The sequence below is a fragment of the Pelmatolapia mariae genome, linkage group LG7 (genome assembly GCF_036321145.2).
Source record: "Pelmatolapia mariae isolate MD_Pm_ZW linkage group LG7, Pm_UMD_F_2, whole genome shotgun sequence".
In the NCBI taxonomy this organism is placed as follows: domain Eukaryota; kingdom Metazoa; phylum Chordata; class Actinopteri; order Cichliformes; family Cichlidae; genus Pelmatolapia; species Pelmatolapia mariae.
Genome location: NC_086233.1, coordinates 49,180,373 through 49,200,198, shown reverse-complemented (window position 1 = coordinate 49,200,198; position 19,826 = coordinate 49,180,373). Strand labels below are relative to the sequence as shown.

General features: G+C 39.0%; 1 protein-coding gene across 2 annotated transcripts in view; it reads right to left on the bottom strand.

Moving 5' to 3' along the window:
• Positions 1–890: 890 nt before the first annotated feature.
• Positions 891–19,826, bottom strand: part of tp53i11b (tumor protein p53 inducible protein 11b) — a 37,616-nt gene continuing 18,680 nt past the window's right edge. For both annotated transcript variants that reach the window (XM_063479445.1, XM_063479444.1), the window contains 6 exons: positions 10,566–10,703; positions 6,133–6,191; positions 5,927–5,975; positions 5,507–5,603; positions 3,862–3,963; positions 891–3,359 (listed from right to left, as the gene is read on the bottom strand). In XM_063479445.1, the coding sequence (XP_063335515.1) occupies positions 3,226–3,359; positions 3,862–3,963; positions 5,507–5,603; positions 5,927–5,975; positions 6,133–6,191; positions 10,566–10,694 (570 nt within the window). In that variant the 5' untranslated portion in view covers positions 10,695–10,703 and the 3' untranslated portion in view covers positions 891–3,225. The remainder of the gene's footprint in view (positions 3,360–3,861; positions 3,964–5,506; positions 5,604–5,926; positions 5,976–6,132; positions 6,192–10,565; positions 10,704–19,826) is intronic.

The following is a 19,826-nucleotide window of genomic DNA, read 5'->3' as shown; positions in this document are numbered from 1 at the left end:
TTAAGCTCCAACAGAAAATATCAGTCTAGATATTTTCTCGTTTAGAGTCTTTGTCTGTAAAGTAATGCAGATTATACCAGCACACGACCATGTGGCACACGTGCTGATGGTTAAACTTGACGAAACATTTCACACAGCTTCTAAATGAGTCATTGTATGTCACCCCCAAGAAGTAAACCAGGGCTCAATAAATTAAATGGGAAAATGTGGGGAGAATGCATACAACCGGGGCACATGGGAGCCTTTTGCCTATAAACAACCCTAACTACGAACACGTTTCCACAGCCACACAATCCCTCTTTTCACCCTTTGCACGCTGTGCGTGTGTGTAAAGAGGTAAGAAGAGCCCAGGGAAAGGTGAGACCTGGAATAGTATGTAGTCGAGCTGGAATTCACCGAATTAGATTTGTGCAGATGATCGTGTTGTGACACGCTGAACAGAAACAGAAAACACCAAACAAAGCACGGGCTTGCACACCTCCTCTTAAGTTTCTTGGTAAACACGTTAAAACAAACGCGTGGAGCTCGTCTTTTGCTGGGTGATGCGTTTGGCCAAGTTGAACGGGATGTTTTGCTGAAGGGTCTAAAACGTTTAAGGCGGTGTCAGACAAGTGAAAGGGATGTGTAGAGACTGCACCCTAGCATTACCTGTGCGCAGAAGTCGCTCCCTATCTGCTAGGCAGGTATATTTGAAGTTGATCTGCCATTAGATTTAATAACAGGAAATGTGAGGATATTTTTTGTTAAATAACTGCAATAGTCCATTGCTAAGAACCCCCCCCCCCCAAAACTTTCCCTTTGTGATTTAAGACATGACGGTATATTTACAGCCCTATACATTTGTTGTAAGGACAGCAAGGAAACAAGGTGACTGGATACATTGTCAAGTCTTCAAAATAAACAATGGTGTTCTTTATTTCAAACTTTGTAATGCAAAATCAATAGCAATGCATTTTTGAGGTACAATATACCACATAAATACATATAAAACAATGCTACAACTTGAAACAGAGACAAGGAATGCTATTCACAACAGTATAACGCATGATGGATGAAGGAGGGAATAAATAGCTCAACTTGCCATGTCTTCAAACTCAAAGAACACTGGCTGCTTGTGAATGTTTTGGCTAATTTATGTCAGAGAACCAGAAGATGAAAGAGCCATGTCTTTGCCGTCCTCCTCCTGCCTGCCCATCACTTCAAAAATAACCTGCTTTGTAGAGCTTTGAACATTTTCGTAAGGCTGATGATTTGAGGCCTCGCAGTATTGAGGGAAATGGAATGGCATTTCTCTCACACACCATAATTATCGTCCTAGCCAGGACACAGCAGTTCAGGTTGAGGAACAGAACGTCACGCGGGAGAGCTACATCTAATTAAACCCTGGCAAAAAGGATAATTACTACTTTTCAGGGGTACAGGAGACCTCACCCATGTTTCACGTTCCCTATCTGAACTGAAAGTTCGCCCCAAGTAACGAGCACATCTGCCTTCAGCACCGGACTGCAAACCCACAATCACGGGTCACTCCCTTCTAGGGCAGGACTCAGTGTGGTCTTTTGTAACAATGCGGACCACCTTTGAAGACCTACAGTATGTTCCCTTTTTTTAAAATTCGAGCTTACAAATGAGTCGCCTGTGTTTGGGAGTGTCTCTCTCTATCAGGTCTTAGGTGCTGCTGAGTCAACAAACTGGATTGCTGGCACTGCTCCAAAACCAAGCTGAGTTATGATGTACCTGAGGCCATGCTGAGGATTTGGAGGTAGAAATGTACTCAGCCATGGGTGAAAACTGTCAAATATATGATATATTTGTTTTAAAGCACATACAATATAACTGTCTTATCAATCAGCTTTTCATTTTTAGGTTTTTTTTTTTGCCATTTTGGTTAATTCAGCCATTTACTGCTTTGCTGTCTTCTGTTTGTGGCAACTTGCTACAAAGTTTTATGGATTACAGATCTTTCGGTGGATTACATCGCATGCATGATGTCAAAACACAAATGTCACTTAAATAGGTACAAAATAAGACACGCCATAATTAGGTGGAGGATTAGAATTGAAAATCATTTTACCCAATACTGAACAAGTTCCCTGTTTGGTTCACAAGAACAGCACAGAATAGTAAATAATTTTATTTACATATGTACAGGAAGCAGGATGCAGTGTAGATGACTGTTCTTTTAAGTAGTTTTAAGGCAAGACTAACGATATGGTGTATATAAAAAAAACAAAACTGTGCTACATCACCAAAGTACAGCCAGCTCAGATTTGTTTACCTGCACACTGACGTGGTTGTCTTGTAACACTAGCTTTACGGTAGTCTGAATGTTACTTGGGATAAAGAGTCCCATCTTGTAGTGCACACACAGCAAAGAGAGAACTACTCTGCTCCTCTTGTATGAGTAACTTCACGTGTTCATCAACATTGCATGTATTAATGTCAGTATTGAAAATATAGTCCAAAATAGTCCACTCAAGGAATAATAATAAGTCCCTGAAAAGTATTTAGATCTGAATATTATTAATGGCCATGACTGAGAGTAAACACTGAACTTTAACAGTTTTTTTTAGTGTGAAAGCTATCAGTTTAGAACAGATTTCCTCGTCACTCATTTGGCTTTTTCCGAATTTTAAACCTTGGATTGTGTATTTTGAGTGTTTACTGGAAAGCCGTCAGAAAGCATGCACAAGCTCAGTTATTAGAGTACATAGTGTGATTTAACGTCAACAGCATCAAAACAACAAACAAATGACAGCACAAACTTTTGGTCCTCGAGTGTGATTCAGAAACGGCGTCGATGCAACTTCTTATCAAACACAAAATACTGAGTCGGGAAATCATGAGCTGTACATGAACAATAGATTCAGGTGTTTAAAACTACTCTGTAATGTTAATTAATATTACAAATCAAATCAAATAACTCAGTCTTAATAATAACTGCACATAGGAGGAATACAGGGTTGGACCTCACAGCCCCAGTGAAAGTAGTTCACTTTCACTATGAGGTTTCTTGTTCTTGTTGCAGAGTCTGGAATATGAGACTGTGCCCATCTGTTAAATACTGGGGGTTACATTAGGCTAGGTCCTGTGGAAGGGGGCAGGGGGCATTGACTGGCAAAGTAATGCTCCGAGCCCCAATCAAATCATAATCCAAACCTTCTGGCCCCGCATTTGTGATCTGTGCTTAACTGTCCCCACCCTGGAAGTTATCACACAGTCAGCTCAGATCTTCTTTGGCTTACGGCCCAGGTGGTAGTAGTAAGCCATGGTGACCAGCAAGAAGAGTACTCGACTGAGGAGAAGCAGCATGGCGGCTTTGGGAAGGATGCCGATCTCCACTAAAGTGATGGACGTCACTGAAACCACAAATAGAAATTTACTTAAATTAGATATTAAATGATAATAAACAACAATAGCCTCTGAAAAAAAGCACGAATCAGCATAATTATCAGTATATTTTTGATAAAGACAGTGCGTATATACAAACTCCCTGCTTGTTTTTCATAAAGTATTAATTACCTGAGCAGCTATGGAAAGAGAGCAACATGAAAATTGACACTTATGCCAACTATGAAAAAACACACAAAAACAGCACCATTTATACCCATACACACAATGCTTCATTGTACATAAGAGCTTAAAAGTACCGTTTTAAGATTTAAATGAAAATGTGTCTAAATTTGAAATAGAAGGATGTGACACCTCACACTGAACACAAGAGGGCACTACCTGCACATTTTTCTTTCTGCAAACGCTCCCCCGCATGGACAAAAGTAGCCATCCTTTTTCTGCATGAGGCAGAAAAGGATGAAACAAAACAAGATGAAGATGACTTGTAATCTGTGTTGGAAAACTCACCTAAAAACTGCACAGCAAAGTAGCAAGCCTCACTGAGTAGAGTCCACTGGATGATGACCTTTTCTGCTGTGTAGAGTCCGTTCCACATGATGAGGGACAGGCCTGGAAAAGAATGCAAAAATAGGGAATTTATAGGTTCAGGGGCATGGGAATGAAAACAGAAAATAAGAGCAAGCTCGGGAAGGAAGACTCCTACATGTCCGAGAGAATTTCCACAAACAAAACTACAAGAATCTTGACACCATGTGCACATGTTGCTAACGGGGCCTGTTGATTCAGCTCTGACTCTCTGTCTGTGATGACGGGCTTGCGTGCAATCATTTCATTGCCTGCTCTTCTTCCTGTTCATTTTCCTGAATTTCACTCCCACCCGCAGAGAACAGTGAGGCTATGGAAACAAGAAGGGGTAGGCTGAAAGGTGGGAGGGCTGATGGACTGTTGGACTGTATCCTCTCCCTGCCTGGTTCCATCTGTGCAGCAGATGAGACCCCATCATCCGCCCCCTTACTGCACCTAGTCTGATAGGCCATCACCCTCTTTGCTAATCCCCACAGTGTGAATGACATTTATAATGAAGAAGCCAGTTTTTTCAAGGTCAAGCTGGTTCATTCATGTGTTCTTGTGGTGGTTTAGCTTGGATTTGTTCAGATTTTACATTTTTGATTTATCAAGATATGCATAAAACATAGTATTAAGTCTTTCCCTTAGTATTCATGTTATTGAATGCCTATATGAAGTTTAGGTGCTAGCATTTTGACACATTGTAACCTGATTTAGTAAACTAAATTAAAATGACAACCTCACAAATTGTACTTAAACATTAAGCCTTCTCACTCTGTCTTTCCTTTGCATATTCTCCCATCAAGTGGCAACCTGTGCGACAGCAGCCCCTCTGTCACATAATGTCTCTTCACAGAGCCATTACAAACCCTGCGATCACCTGACTGACAGCTCTGTCTCAAGTCAAAACCCATTAAAATAATTGCTCGCATCTCAGACACGTTGTATGCTATGCGTGAGGTGGGAGCTGAGCAAAAATGGCACTTTGTCTCGTCGATGAAGTGACATTAAAAAACAAACATTTTTATGCCACTGCAAAAGAGAAAACTGCAAAATATGAATGTAGAGTAATACACTGCCTCCTCTTTTAGTTCCAGGGCACCTCATTCGCACACACAAACTTACTGTTCTGCCATCGTGTACCAACTAGATCCAAATCTTATATATACAGCTGCAAAAAGGAGGTGACTGTGGCCGTTTTGGAGAACTGGTCTTTTACCTCCTAGAGAAACAGAACTTGAATTATAGAGCCACCATTTGCAGCCTGAAGGAAAGATTTTGGAGGAAGAAGAGATCCCTTTATACAGTATCTGAATGCAAGAAGAGAGCTCTTTCTACAGTATCTGAATGAGTGCTTGAAGTGTTTGACTCAAAATGAATACATTAGAAGCTGTTAACACAAGAGACCGCGTGCAGTGAGGCAATGTATATTTTTAGCATGTAAATAAATAAATATTAAAGCATCGTGTCTGCATCGGTGCTGCACGGTGAATGCACTTGTTCATGCAAGTATATTCACGCTCAGTAGCATAAATACTTTTATGAATGAATTAGCTGCACATCTTTCATAAAACTTTGGACTTACTGAGCAATGCTCCTCCGTAAAGGCGAACAGAGATGTTAGTAGTGGAGAGCTCCTCCTCAAAAACAACCTCATATAGTTGGTTGGGAAACATCAGAGCCTGTGTAGGGTAAAAAAAGGAAAAAGCACAACATAGCTTTGTCATATCAGCAAAACAGCACTGTGTGCTTCCAAAGTCTCCCTATTTTTGAGCTAGTATCACAGTGAATGCCCTGGAGGATAATGTGAATGTAGATGGTGAGGTTAACAAAGGCGGAGCTGTTTCCCCAGATGTCCCTCACTGATATCTTGGAACAGAACCTACAGTAACTCAGCGCTGCGTTTGCATAACGTGGTTTTCACACTTCTAAAAAGATACATTTCTTTCTGCCTTACATTTGAAAATGAAAAGACTTTGAAATTTATCAGTGCAAAACATCTTACCATCAAAGCCATAGCTGTGAAACCCACTGCAGAGATGAGTATCCACACCCTGAAAAGAGAGAAATATGAAATGCTACACCCATCCTGTGAAAAATACAGATTGTAGACTTTGCAAGACTGGCAATGATGCACGGATGACCTTACACAGTCTGCTGTGTTAACTGTGACTGTTGTGATGTTGAGTAACTGAGCAGCTGAAATCTCACCTCAGCCCGAAAGGCTCTCGCACTGCAAACTTCATCTCATTTCCGAGCATCTGACTGATCTATCAGCAAACGAGGCAAGACAAAAGAAACAGGAAATGAGTTATGAGAAGGTAAATGCAATCACAATCATGTCATCATAACAAATACATGTTATGACAACCTTCAGCAAAACACCACATAACCAGGAAGAAAGAGTACTCTGGATGTGTATTTAAAGTAGCTAATGGAGAGAAGCACACAAAACAGAGTGTTCAAGAGAAAGGAACAGAGCGGCTGAGTGTCAGAGAAGCATCTCTTAATGTTAATTAGAGACTGTAAATGTTCTCGCCTTTTTAATCGCCTCCTGAAGACTCACTGTATGTTATAATATCTTTTAGTGAATTCTAGACGAATAACTGACTACCATGTCAATGCCACAAGAAAAGCATCATCTGCAACAAATGACTGCTGGCAACAGTAGCAGCACATAATAATCAATTTATGATCCTGGAAGCCTGAAATCGTTAGTGGGAAAAATGTCTGACAAACTGAAAACTAAGTGTGACGTGCCATTTCTTAATGACCAAGTGTTCATTCAAGCTGACTACAAGGACAGATAGCAGTAAATATTTCATGAAATGCCATGCAAACTGATCTTATCACACAGCAATATTCAGAAGACACACAATATCTGATAGGATAAGCATCTCTAATTACAGATGAGAGTAGACCCTGGAATCCTAATAAGCAGCAACTATATTTTCAAACTCAAAGGACCCAAGAGTTATTGGAATTTAAAACTAATTCATTAGCATGCTACACACATCTGACAATCAATTAATCACTTAAAAGAGACCCATTATGCTCATGTTCGACTTCATTTTTTATTTATTTATTTATTTTTTAAATTGCTGTAGTGCTGTTTTAAGAAGGCCTATTTATCTATACTGCAACATCTCAGTTCACCCACCCCTTCTTCTGATGGGGTGTTGTATGTGCTTCTGCTCGCATGTGCCTCACAAGATCATTTTTATCATAAAGAGATCACAAAAATCTTAGAGCATAAAAAACACATCTGAAAGCATTTACAGCAGGCTGAAGCCTCATCTCATGGCTCAGAGGGATTACTTGCACATATGCTGACCTTATTATCTGAAGGCCTGACCACATTTAATATTAGCATCCACCTTTGGAACAGTAACTATATGAAAAAATATGAAAGGAAGCTAATAGTTCAAATTTAATCAAAGAAAAAGTGAAAACATGCATTTCTTTCAGGATTCATTGTAATTCTATACTGCATTGTTCAGACTGTTGGTTAGATTGAAACAAATAATTTGTGCTTTTACAACACAAGGTAATTGCTTTTCAATGCACTACATTAGTGTTATGTGTTTACAGAATGTGGATTCGTAGTAATTCTTTTCCTGTAAGAATAAACAGGAGAAACAAGTCCAAAAATGTTGTTAACAGATTCAGGGTCAGGCTCATGAGCGGGAAGGAAAACAAACTGTCCCAGATAACCACAGAGAGTGAAAATAAATAAATAAATAAACCAAGTTTTCTGCCTGAACGGACAGGAACCCACAGAGAAATTACAATTGTTGGCTGGCTGTGAAGTTGAATTCCTTTATCTAAAACCCTTCAGGTTCCATCATATCCTTAACATGAATGATTTCCCTTCATCATAAAACATTCTCTTCCCTCAAAGGGTTCCGGTGCTGGAGCCAGACGTAGCATCACACAAAACTAAAAATACACAGAAGCAAAAGAGCTCTAAAGAAGAGAAGATGAATCATTTTCTGGCTACGAGTGTTTACAGGGAACACGGAATAGTTTTCTGTTTGATAAGCCTGTGAAAACTTAATGTGAATGAAACAATGATCGATGTCATATCAAAACATGGGTTTTCACTGGCTTTTACCTTCTGCCATCTCCCACAAGGTGCATGGTAATAAGTGCAATATCTGGACCATTTTCAAAAGAAAGTGTATTTCAGAGAGTTGATGCATTACATCATACTTATTATGTAATATAACAATATCAGCAAGACCTAATTTCACTGCAGCTGGAGAGAGCTTTTTCCAGGATATCATTAAACATGACTTTTCCTTTTTGCCCTCGGGGCCAAGATGCAACTATACTCATGTCTGCTGACTTTCTGTGAAATTCACATCATGGCGTGAATTTCAAATGTCACCATTTTGAGCACTTCTGTCAAAAAACTAGATCTGTTGTGTTTGTTTGAAGAGTTTCCTAAGTTAAATATGTAATTTGCAACCAGACATTTATTTGTAATGCACAGTAATTTGGCATATAAAAATAGACTCATCAGGGCAATGACTTTAGATGCAGATAAAAGACACACCATGTTTAAACAAAATATATAAGGGTAGTGATTCATGTGTGTGCATTTGCATCAATCTTTGATGTATACACAAACAGAAGGACTGATGGCCCTGAACTTGTTAAGTAGCTTTAGAGAACCCGTGTTATATGAGGTCAAAAACAGCAGAAAGGAAAACAAAGACTTCATGTGCTTGGAGTAAGATGGGGGAAGGGGATTTTTCTTTTTAAGATTCTTAAATTCACAATGTCTGCTGCAGTCTTTAATTTAGGGGTAGGCATGTACATCCCTCATTGCAGTGCAACTGAAGCGCCCGTACACAAATCCATCTGTGCCAGCTGTGGTCACATGACCAGGTGAATCACCCTTCCTGTGCCTGTGGTTTTAGGGGCTGTTTTTGACAAGAACACATAAATATTCATGACTGGCATGAGAAATGTTCATACTCTGAAAACTGAGCATCAATTGATGGCACCAGGGTGGCTTGGGGCAGAATATTGCGGAAGGCGGTTGAGTGGAAAGAGGGAGAAACAGGAAAAGAAATACACAATGTTGTTTGTGCAGAGAGAAGCTATAGCGCAGCTGTTGTGGCCTTGAGTTGTCATCAATCACTCCTTCAGCTATTTAGTAAACAATGAGCAGCTTTTCAGCCATAGAGGATGAAAAATATTCAGCTGATACCAACTAGAGTAGCAGTACTCTGGAATATCAGTATCTGTCAGTTGCAACATCCCATTACCACTTAAATACCACTTAAATACAGTATCACTGAATTAAACAAGCTGTCAGCAATGGTGCAGCCAAGTGAGGCATTATCTTTTTGCACAGTAGCACCTAGATAAAGCATTGCAGTAATGCACTACTGTCTTTCTGTCCCTTAAATAGGAAGAGTATTCTTATCTCTAAGTAGTAGAAGAAGCAGGAAGGCACAGTGAACAGAGTGCAGGAGCACTTCCTTCCATTGTTTACTGAAACCACTGGGATGGAGTCAACTGTTTCCTCTATAAAAAAAAAAAAAACAACTATGTATGGCAAGGATAAATGGAACAACAAGAGTTATACTGTCACAGTAACAATTACATTCTAATTTAGTTCAATGTCGAAGTTAAACAGGGAAACACATTTTTTCAAAACAGCATGTACAGTAGAGCCCATTAACCAAACTGTTGTTTTACTATGGTTTGTATACCCTGTTGTTGGTTCAGCCATTACAGTGAATATGCAATCCCAAGACTCAAGAGAGAAGAGCAACTGCCACATTCGTTTCTGTCTTTATCATACCCTCTTGGAAAGGTTTCTGAGTGGCAGATGTCGGGTTATGCTCCGTGCTAAAACATTGAGAGAGAAAACAAACACTCAGGAGAGCTGAGATAAAGGGGGCTGACATCACGAACTATCAGCCACCACCGTATGCCTGCTCCCTTCTGTTCTGTTCCTTTTTCACACTTGCATGTTAATGAATATTTCAGTGAGGAACAATCTGCTATGCCTATGCTCACTGTAATGCAGTCTGATAATGACAAAAAAAAAAGTATAATAATAATCTGAAATCTTGAAATCTGAGCTCAGTGAAATGGAATGAATTATTGTCAGTGTGCAACTGTGGAACTTGATATTCAAATATGATACTCTGTCTCCTAATATATACTAGCATGTGTGCTGTTGTGTTTTGGTATGCACCGTCCATACTGATGTGCTAATGCATGGGAGGCAGAAAGAGAATACATATGAGATGCAAGAGGCAGGAAGTCTCTCAAGGGACCAAGCCACATCTCAGTGGAGCTGCCAGAGCTTGTTGGATTACGTGATCTAGATTTACTGATCCATAAAGAGCAAATGCAGACAATGGGACATGAAGAGAGTGATGAGCCAATTAGCAGCCCACTGTGGCTTTTAAAAAGAATCCATAGCTCTTCTCAGGGCTAGTAAACACATTTGTGGTGGAGAGTCATTTTGCTTTTCCAGTAGTTTAACTGGTGATAGTTAACAAATGCACTCATTTCTAACCAAGCTGCTTGTTGCACTAATGCACAAGCCATTTGACTGTACATTAGCGCTTAGATTGAGTCAAACTCGCTGGAATATGTTTATATGTAAGTAATCTGACCTTTGAGCGGTGCACTTCGCCATCGTCATCCTCGCCACCGACTCCAAGGATCTTCCGGCTCTTCAGACGGCTTATCAAGTCCGTCTGACTGTGCTTCTTCATTAGAGGAGCAGGAGGTTTAGACGCCATGGTGCACACCTGACACGAAAATAAAAAAGGAGACACATAGATGGTGTCGTTAGAAGAGATAAAATAATATGAATTATTACTTAATAAGTAGGACTGAAAGAGGAATGAAGGAGGATGGATTTAATTTTGTTTTTCCCTAGACCATTTATATAATAAACATCAGTGGAGTTCTCCCATCATCATTTTACGCTATCACATGGGGCAGGAATGGGTATCAACCAATCTACAAATAATTCCCTTGAGGATGTGACTTATGCAACACAATTACGTAATCCGGCTGTAACAAATACAGGCAAGCCATAAAACCTTCCTCTTAAGTCAGACTGGAAGCAGGAGCCAGCTGTCCCCTGTATCTGCTGAGAGCCCAACAGACGCAGGTGGCTGCTTAGAGAATCACAGCATCTAATAGTGACACACATATAGACTCACACACGCGCACACAGGGGCGTAGCACAGAACTCTGGGCCCTGCACATAAGCAGTCTATGTGAACCTCCTTTCTTTCGCCTTGTTTTATTTTAATTTTTTTATATTTTAATTAATTAAGCCAACCACTGTATGCAGTAATCTGTAGGGTCATTAGGGTAGCCCCCAATGAACTGTTCATATACCACATTTAATAAAAACCTATGATGCGTCCTTAGAATTCAACCTTAATATCTGGATATACTGTAGTCTTTATCACATCGTCACTGCATGTATGCTTCATCACAGAGTAAAGCATACAGGATTGATACAGGTTAATATATTAACCTGCTTTATAGCCCAATACCGTTTTCAATGTTTTTGGCACTAAAGCATGTCACAGGCCACAGGTCAAGGCGGTCGACCTATAATTAATAAATGTGAAAGTTCAATTAAATCTCCAAAAATATATGTTTATGAAGCTATAACAGTAAAATTACAGCTCTTGGTGGGAGTAGGCAGAATAACAGTATTTTTAAAAGCACTGGATTCAATTAGTTTTATAATAGGACATAAAATGGAGATTTCTTGTTAGTGTTCCTTTGAGCTCATAAAACACAAAAGATGTCATATATGTCGGTCTGATATTCTTGCAGATGATTAAGATGATTAAGTATTACATAAAATTATGGTATTAAGTTGTGCTGGTCCATTTTGAGAGCTATATTGTTACATCTGGCAGTGGCGCAACGTTTAACAAGTGCTTTTAAAAAAAAAAAAAAAAAAATTGTTAACAGCTTTCTTCCGATCTCCTCTCTTTAGTTTCTTTTTGGACACGGTGCGCATTAGCAGTCACCTAGATGGAATAAATTAGCTATGGCGTAAAGGAGAGTCAAGTGGGGGTCGATCTGTAATTTGTAACAGGTGAAAGTGGAATGCAAGCTTTTTTTGGACTCAATTTATTCAGGCAATTTAGTTATTGCTAATCATGTAGAAATAACAACAACAACAAAAAATCAAACACAATCAAACTCTTCATTGCAAGTTCCACTTCAGCTGAAATTAACCCTTGGTAGTTAAAGTCACCACTTCCCGCCCCACGACACCCCTGCACACATACATGTGTTAATTATCTTGCAGACGTCACTTACTGTCCACAAGAGCGGATGTAAATGCCAGTGGCAAAAAACAAACAAACATGTAATTCATTTCTTGCCCTTGCTGGCTATGGACTGTGACAGGAGGTTACACTGCACCAGTCCTATTGATCAGCATTAATGAGAAGTGGCTGCAGACTCGATGGGCAACCAGTAGGCAAATCAAAAGTCATCATCACGGATTCAATAATGTAACCTCCACAGTGATTAAACTGGAAGCAAAGAGATATGCAAAAACATGCACACATGTACACGATGGAACGGCCCATCCAAAAATTGATGGCTTCTCTACAGGGCAGCTCTCTGGAGAAGTCCGATGAGAGCAATTACAAAGACAGAATCTTTAACAGAGAGCCTTGTCCACAGGAAAGGAAAACAATTTGTACCAACAGGAGACAGCTCAAAGTATTCAGCTTTCCACCCACTGGGAAGTATATCATCACAGTTAAGCTGACAAGGTAAAATCTGAGTTATAAAACTACTACAGTTGGTTTTTTCAAGGTCACACTGGCAAGCTAAGCTGCACAGAACCACTTACAACGCACAAACACATTGTTAACACTCACACACGCCAAAGCACTTCAACACACCTCAGCAATAAAATATGGAACAACTGTATGACACAAATCAGGAAGAATACCAACCTTTTAATTTATGAAGCTTTGTAGTTTTGTAAACAACTTGTTGAACAGATTAATCACAACTCTCCCACATATAAATCAGTGTAGTCAATGATCTTGTATACATTTTCTCATTTGGTACTCTTATTTGCTGATTTTATGCTATCAGGTGAGAGACAGATCTCTGAATACTTAATACTACTGCTGACAAAAGTAGCTACACAATTTAGTCATTTATTACTTTTCATTTGAGAAAAAGCTGAAATTCTTTTTCCTCCACATCATTCCTCCACTCCAATTATTGCAATTTTACTTTTTATATCTTCTTAGCATTTGCATGTTTCAGCTTTGTGTGTAGTTACCATGGTTATGCAGATCTGAACTTCTTTAAAATAAAATGAGACTATGACAACATATCAAATTATAAAACTGAGAAATACTGCATGATGGCATGATGAAAATATGAGAAATCTATGCTAATTTTCAAAATGGGACATGTTTGTGACTATGATGCATCAGTTTCTAAAAAGTCATACTTCTTGTTTAATGATGCCCCAAGTGTTTTCAGTAGGTGACAAGTATAGAATGCACACAGTCCAATTCAATACCAGAACTACAAAGCCATCATTTTGCAATATGTGCAGAAAGTGGTCTGCAGCCGTCTTAATAAAAAAAGGAAGCAAAGCTTTCCCTGAAAATGGCACCATCCTCATAGAAGCACATCTCTTAGACAGACACATAATAGCAACAAATGTATCTAATATATATATTTTAGGCAAAGGAGAAAACTTTAATTTACCAGTAGCTGCAGTGTGTGACTAAAGGTATTATAAGAATCAATTTTTCTACATTTCTACCATGAGAAATTTTTGTTCCGCTTCCCAAATTGTCATCTTAAAAATACTACTTTTTATTCAGTTTTCCTTTCCTTTCCATCATCTAAAAAATGAAATTTAAAAAAAAGCAACACGGCACATCACACATGTAATCACTTTAACTTGTCTTGATTCATTACATGGCATTCGTATTCCTTTGTATTTTGTCAATGCATATAATTCTGATATTGCTTAGTTTTGTGTGGCATACCCAGAACAGTTATATGATAAGGTGTTGGTCTAAGTGCATTCCTGTGTCAAATATGTGTAGTAGGGCATGGCAGCAATCCCTTGTATTGGTATGCACACACAGAATAGGATTGCAAAGGTCAGTAAAGGTTACACAGCATGTTTACAGGCTTCTGTTGTCCATTTTGTCCCCCACACAGTGAGCGAAGTACAAGACTTTCCCCTTTTTCTGTAACAATCAACTGGAGGAGGCACAAGAAAGAAAGAACAGGGAACAGAAAGTAATCAGTGCAGGTAAATCTATTTTCACAATGGAGAGAGGTAATCTTTCTGATAAAAGGGCCTCCCCAAACCCTGTATACAATGGCTGGAACTTGAAGCAAAAGAAGTATGCAGGCTTTAATTCCAGCCGCTCCACACACCGATAATCACAACGCTTCATGAGAACAGAGGAATATTTTTTCCTCCGTAACATCTTTCCTTTTTGCCAGTTGTAAAGTCTGATGCAAAAATCCATTAGTGCTTTCACACATTTGCTTTTTGTGCTTAAAGGAACTGGTGCTTAAAGGAACTGGTGCCCACTCAGAATAATTGCAGTGAGACATTTGCCTCAGGCTTAATTATATTTTCTGGGGAAATACACAATTAGATTACTTACCCCCCTCCCGAAAAAACAAAACAAAACAACTTTTCTACTTTCCAAGCAGCAAAGTTAAACTGTTGGTGTATGACGATGGTCCCAGTGTGCCAAATTACAGTGCAGCTACTGTAACATGATTACTAGATCACTGCACAGCCACAAGTTGTTAAATTATAGTTTAGTTAATATATTGTTCAGTCCATTCTACCCTTATGCCCTATTCTCATTCAGTACAGAAATGTGACCACTTCAATTGTGTACTTCTCACTCACAGAAAAAGTAACCGGGCAAATCATTTGCTCCACTTTCATGTGGACTCGACTGAGCCACAAAGAGAAAGCAGACCTTGCATCATGTCCCTGTAAATGATGGAAAACCTAAGCAATGGCTCTAAAGCCCCTCGACTGTTGATTTGCTCCACTATCATGACCCTATCAATATCTGTAATAAAGCAGTAAATGAAGCGCATTTCACTGCATACATTAGTAAATCCCACATTTCTCCCACATGCAATAATGTCCCTGCATGTCTCTCCCTTTGGATCTCCCTACAGGCGCTCCTTGACTTACAAGAGTAATGCCGATGCAGTTGCTTAGCAACTGCCAATGGACCAATTGCTTCTTCATTATTGAAAGCACCTTTCATGACTGAAGACACCTTTGATGACAACGTCTCTGCCGTCATTCTCCTTGATGTAGGAAGTGACATTTTAGGAATTTTTAGAGAGACTTTGATCCGAATCCCATTAACTGCAGTGGAGGCATGATGTCCTGATGAGTGGCTTCTTGTGACAACCAAAAACCTTAAAGTGGAAATACTTGCTCTTTAAATCTCAAAAGTTGAAACAAGACTGAAAAAATTAGGTACTTTGTAATAGCTAAAATTAAATATAATATTTAACAGTTCACATGTAATCTCAGTTACTCAGCAGGACACCAAGATAAGAGAAGTATGAAAAGTAAAGACGAAGGATGAGTCATGTAAAAATAATCAATTATTAAGCAAGCTGGGAAGCACAAATAAAGAAAACAGATAAAAGTTTATTATTTTGGCACCTAACAGTGAAACAACATTCACAAATTTATCAAGATGAAATGGACCCAAACACAGGAAGAGCTCATAAAACTGTGATATTATATTTTTACAATACTGTGGCATGTGAATTTAATACACAACAGGTGTGTGTCAGGAGAAAGACCAGATTAGTCTACCAGAAGTCAAGAATGAACCAAATCTCCCATAGTCTGGTACTAGCAATATGAGAAACAAACAAAACCCTCTCAGTTCATTTGCAGGCTTTGTGACAGAACATGTGCCGTAGAAACGAAAAGCTGCTAAACACACGGAGGAAGATATTGTGGAAAAGGTGTGAACTCCGGACAAATCTCTGGTTAGCAACTAAAAAGATGCTCTGTAAAATATAATTGTATCATAGGAACAAAGCGATGTGTGGGTGTGAAGGAGCAACTGTGAACAAATGTGCTACTCAAAATAAGAAAGCAGATCTTACAGCCTGCTCTTCTTCTCTTTTTCTACAAATAACAGAAGACACAGTTGCTCAGTAGCCTCCAAATCCCCTCACCACCACATTTTGAATATCGACAGCACCATATAGTGCCAACAGCAGATAGCACACAAATTAAAGCCTCCACTAAACAGACTCTAGAAACAAGAGTGAGTAGTTTTTCCCTCAATGAAATGTCCATCTCTTATAACCACCAATAATCATTTACTGATCTTCATAAACATATTACTGCATGGATTTCTCATTGCTCTGATGAAAACTGCAGCTTCCACAAAGGTAAGGACAGACTTTTTCTCACAACTAAGATAAAGTTTCCTAGATCCTTATTGGACTTCAAATCTTCAAAGCCTAGAGTTACTTGTCTTTTTTTGAATTTGGAGCTGCAAAGTGGTGACTACAATCAGAAGTGGGGGTTGTAACAGTGGAAAGAAAAGATTTGAAAGTAGGATAATGCTTCAGCCCTAATCTGTGTATGTCAGTTGCATGGTTCACACTTTAGGATGATTGCTATTAGTTACCAGAAGATGAATAACAGATATTCAGATTTTTTTTCCAGACTAATAATGTCACAGTCACAACTTTATTGTGCTATTTTTCTTTTGTTAGTGAAATATCATGATGACTCCTGAATGAACTGGAAGAATAATTTGTCAGAGATATTCAAACCTGGAACGTGTTAATTCTGAGACATTTTTGCAAATGAACTCCAGACCATTTATGGAGAATTAGATCCAGAACAAAACACAGTTCATTTTACATACTTAGTAACAGCTGGAAATCCTCTGGTTTCGGCTATAGGAGTGACATTAGGAAGCAGAAGACATAACTCCCGCTCACTCACTAGACCGTTTACTAGCACTGACCATTTTATCAGTCTGTTCTCACATACAGCTCTGTCAAGAAAGAGCTGATACTGAAAATAACGGCACTGACTTTCTCTGGTAGCATCAGCAGGTCAAAGCTGTCATGTAATCGGCACCATTACACCATTACAAAACTTTATACAAATTCAGGTATCAGGTATGCCCTAGTGACTTGTCATTCACTGACATTTGTGCAGACGTTAATGTTTTTGAACTTTAGAAACTAATCCCGAGTCCTAGTTTTATTTATTCTACTTCCTTGCAAAAAAGACTCAAAAGGCCGATTTAAAAGCCACAGGCAACACACAATATGCTTGAATATGGGAATAACTCATATTTTGAGACAGATTCAGAATCCATTTATATTACTTACATAAGAAGAGATAGACTGTGTCAGGAATCAAAGAAAGCCTCTCTCTTCTCACTTGTGTACATCACACAGATGGCCCTGAGGGATTTAAAGCTATTCCACTATCTGACCCTCATTTCTGTCAGAGTATAGTGGCTCCTTTCTTCTTACATTTTTTTATATTTTACAATGAGCATTATAACCTCACAGAGCCTCACTCTTCATATTGCCCTCTCATTGATGAAATGGTTTACATCAAAATGACATCTGGCGCTTTCATGTCTTACTATTAACATGCATTATCACCTCTTACTGACTAAAAAGACAAATTAAAAATGTGCTGATTTGCTTGTTGAAGGACAAAGTAAGTGGAAAATTATTCTGACAACAATTTGTAACTGCATTACCGCATCATGGTATCTCTGATTATGTATGACTACATCCAATTTCTGGGGAAAACAAAGGGCAAAAAGGTTTTCCTTCACGCAGACTAGTGCTCCAGTCTCTCGTCTTTAAGTGTTCAGTATTTCCCAAACACTCTCAGATAGTTACTTAATGGTAATGAGATAATTCACTCCAGCAAACTCCCAGAAACATTCACAAGATCTGTGGACAGATCTGCTTATGGTTTGACTACGAGTTGGATATTCAAGGTTTATTCCAGGGAGACTGGCTCTACTGGTTTTTGTGTTTTGACGTAACCCATAGCTGAACTGCAAACTGCCTTCAGAGTACATTAATCCAGGATTCAGTAAACGCCTGCAGTTCGGTTCCAACTATTCATATAAAGCAGATAAAAGCCTTACTGTTTTCTGATCTGCTCCCTTTTTAGCTGATCTCTATCAGAGAAGCTATTTAGTCAATTTCTCCCTTGTAAAGATTGATTTTTTTTTTTTGGGGGGGGGGGGGGGGGGGCGGCACTAAGGAATATAATACACTTACTTTTAAGTACTAAGCTGGCTTTCTGTGATAAAAAACAAAAGTGGTGAAAAACTCAGTAATTCTGAGTTTTAACTGCTTTAAAAACAGTCCATTTAATTTTGTTGATAAATCAACACAATCCTGACACATTCAGAACTAAAATGGATCTAGTTGGATTTACTAATACTACTACTATTTACACATTATTAGTACTCTTACCTGCATCCATTTTCTTAGGATGGTAGCTTCCTGTTAGCTGTCACTCAGTTTTATAGCTAGCTCCTTTAGCATTTTTAACTGCTCAATAAAACTATACCTGACTACAATTAATTACAGCACACTAATGATTCGATCATCAGTGGTAGAGCTAAGTGATATAGCCTCAAAATTATATCAAGATATTTCAAGAAAATTTGCAATCACAATATTTCTGTTGATACTGAGGAAAAAACTACAGACTCACCGTTTCACTGACGCTTGCAGCCAACAGCATTTATAAGTTCAAAGAAAATAAGGGAATTTTCTATCACCCCCCATCCAATGAGCTATCATCACTGATGACACTACCAGATAAACTCTTAGGTTGATAAGTGGAGGGCGTGGATCCCAACTATCTATGTCTATAATATCCAGCGGTAAGTGTTGGAAAATAAGGACCAGTTCCAGTTAAGAGTCGCCACCAAATTGCCCAATTCCTTGAATCCGTGCTGGCATGTTTTCCTGACAGTTAAGCACTCCTAAACAATGACGTCAAACTCACGGGAGTGGAGCCACTGCACACCTGACTCACACACACACACGGGCCTGTCTCCTCTTTTTCCTACAACATGTTCGCACAGTTGAGTTAAACCAGAAACCTTTGAGGGACTACTCCCCAATACCCACCAAACATACAAACAGGTAACCAGAATCTATAATGACAAAGGTATGAAGAAAATCTTCAACATCCAAGTACATTAAAACTCAGACTTCTTCAAAGTAATTGTTCCCTTTCTTGACCAATGCTGGCTCTGATGTAGATGAAATTGCAAATGAGATTCAGTTCTCTGCCCTTTTTCTCTGCAAAAGGGCAGAGAAAAGAAGATGGGCAAGGAAGCAACAAAACTGATAGCTGGTGATACACAAAGGACAATCGAGAAGGCCACAAATTCCTGTCTTGAGTCAAAACAGACCACCAACACAAGCCCTGGATACTTTACTCTTTACAGCACAGACAAGATCTGTACACAGTTGGTCTGAGAACAGAAAAGTTCCTCGGTTACTATCAATGGATTATTGTGCTGACTCAAACAGATGATTACTGTCAGATCATCTGAGGACAGTTACCGTGGAATGAACTTGCCCTAATGATTTCTGGGATTTGGAGTTTCCCTGTCTAATATTCAGTTATTACATAACCTAGCGGAGGGGGAGTATATTCTTTTGTAGGATGACCTACTCCATCCCAATTACGTAAGGGAAGCTTATTGTCCCAGTCATCATTGTTACTGTAAGATGTTACCACAAAATCTTTTTTTAAACAGTATAAATCTGTTGTAAAACCTGGTCTCACATATTGTGAGATATCAAAGAGTGCATCAATAAATTTT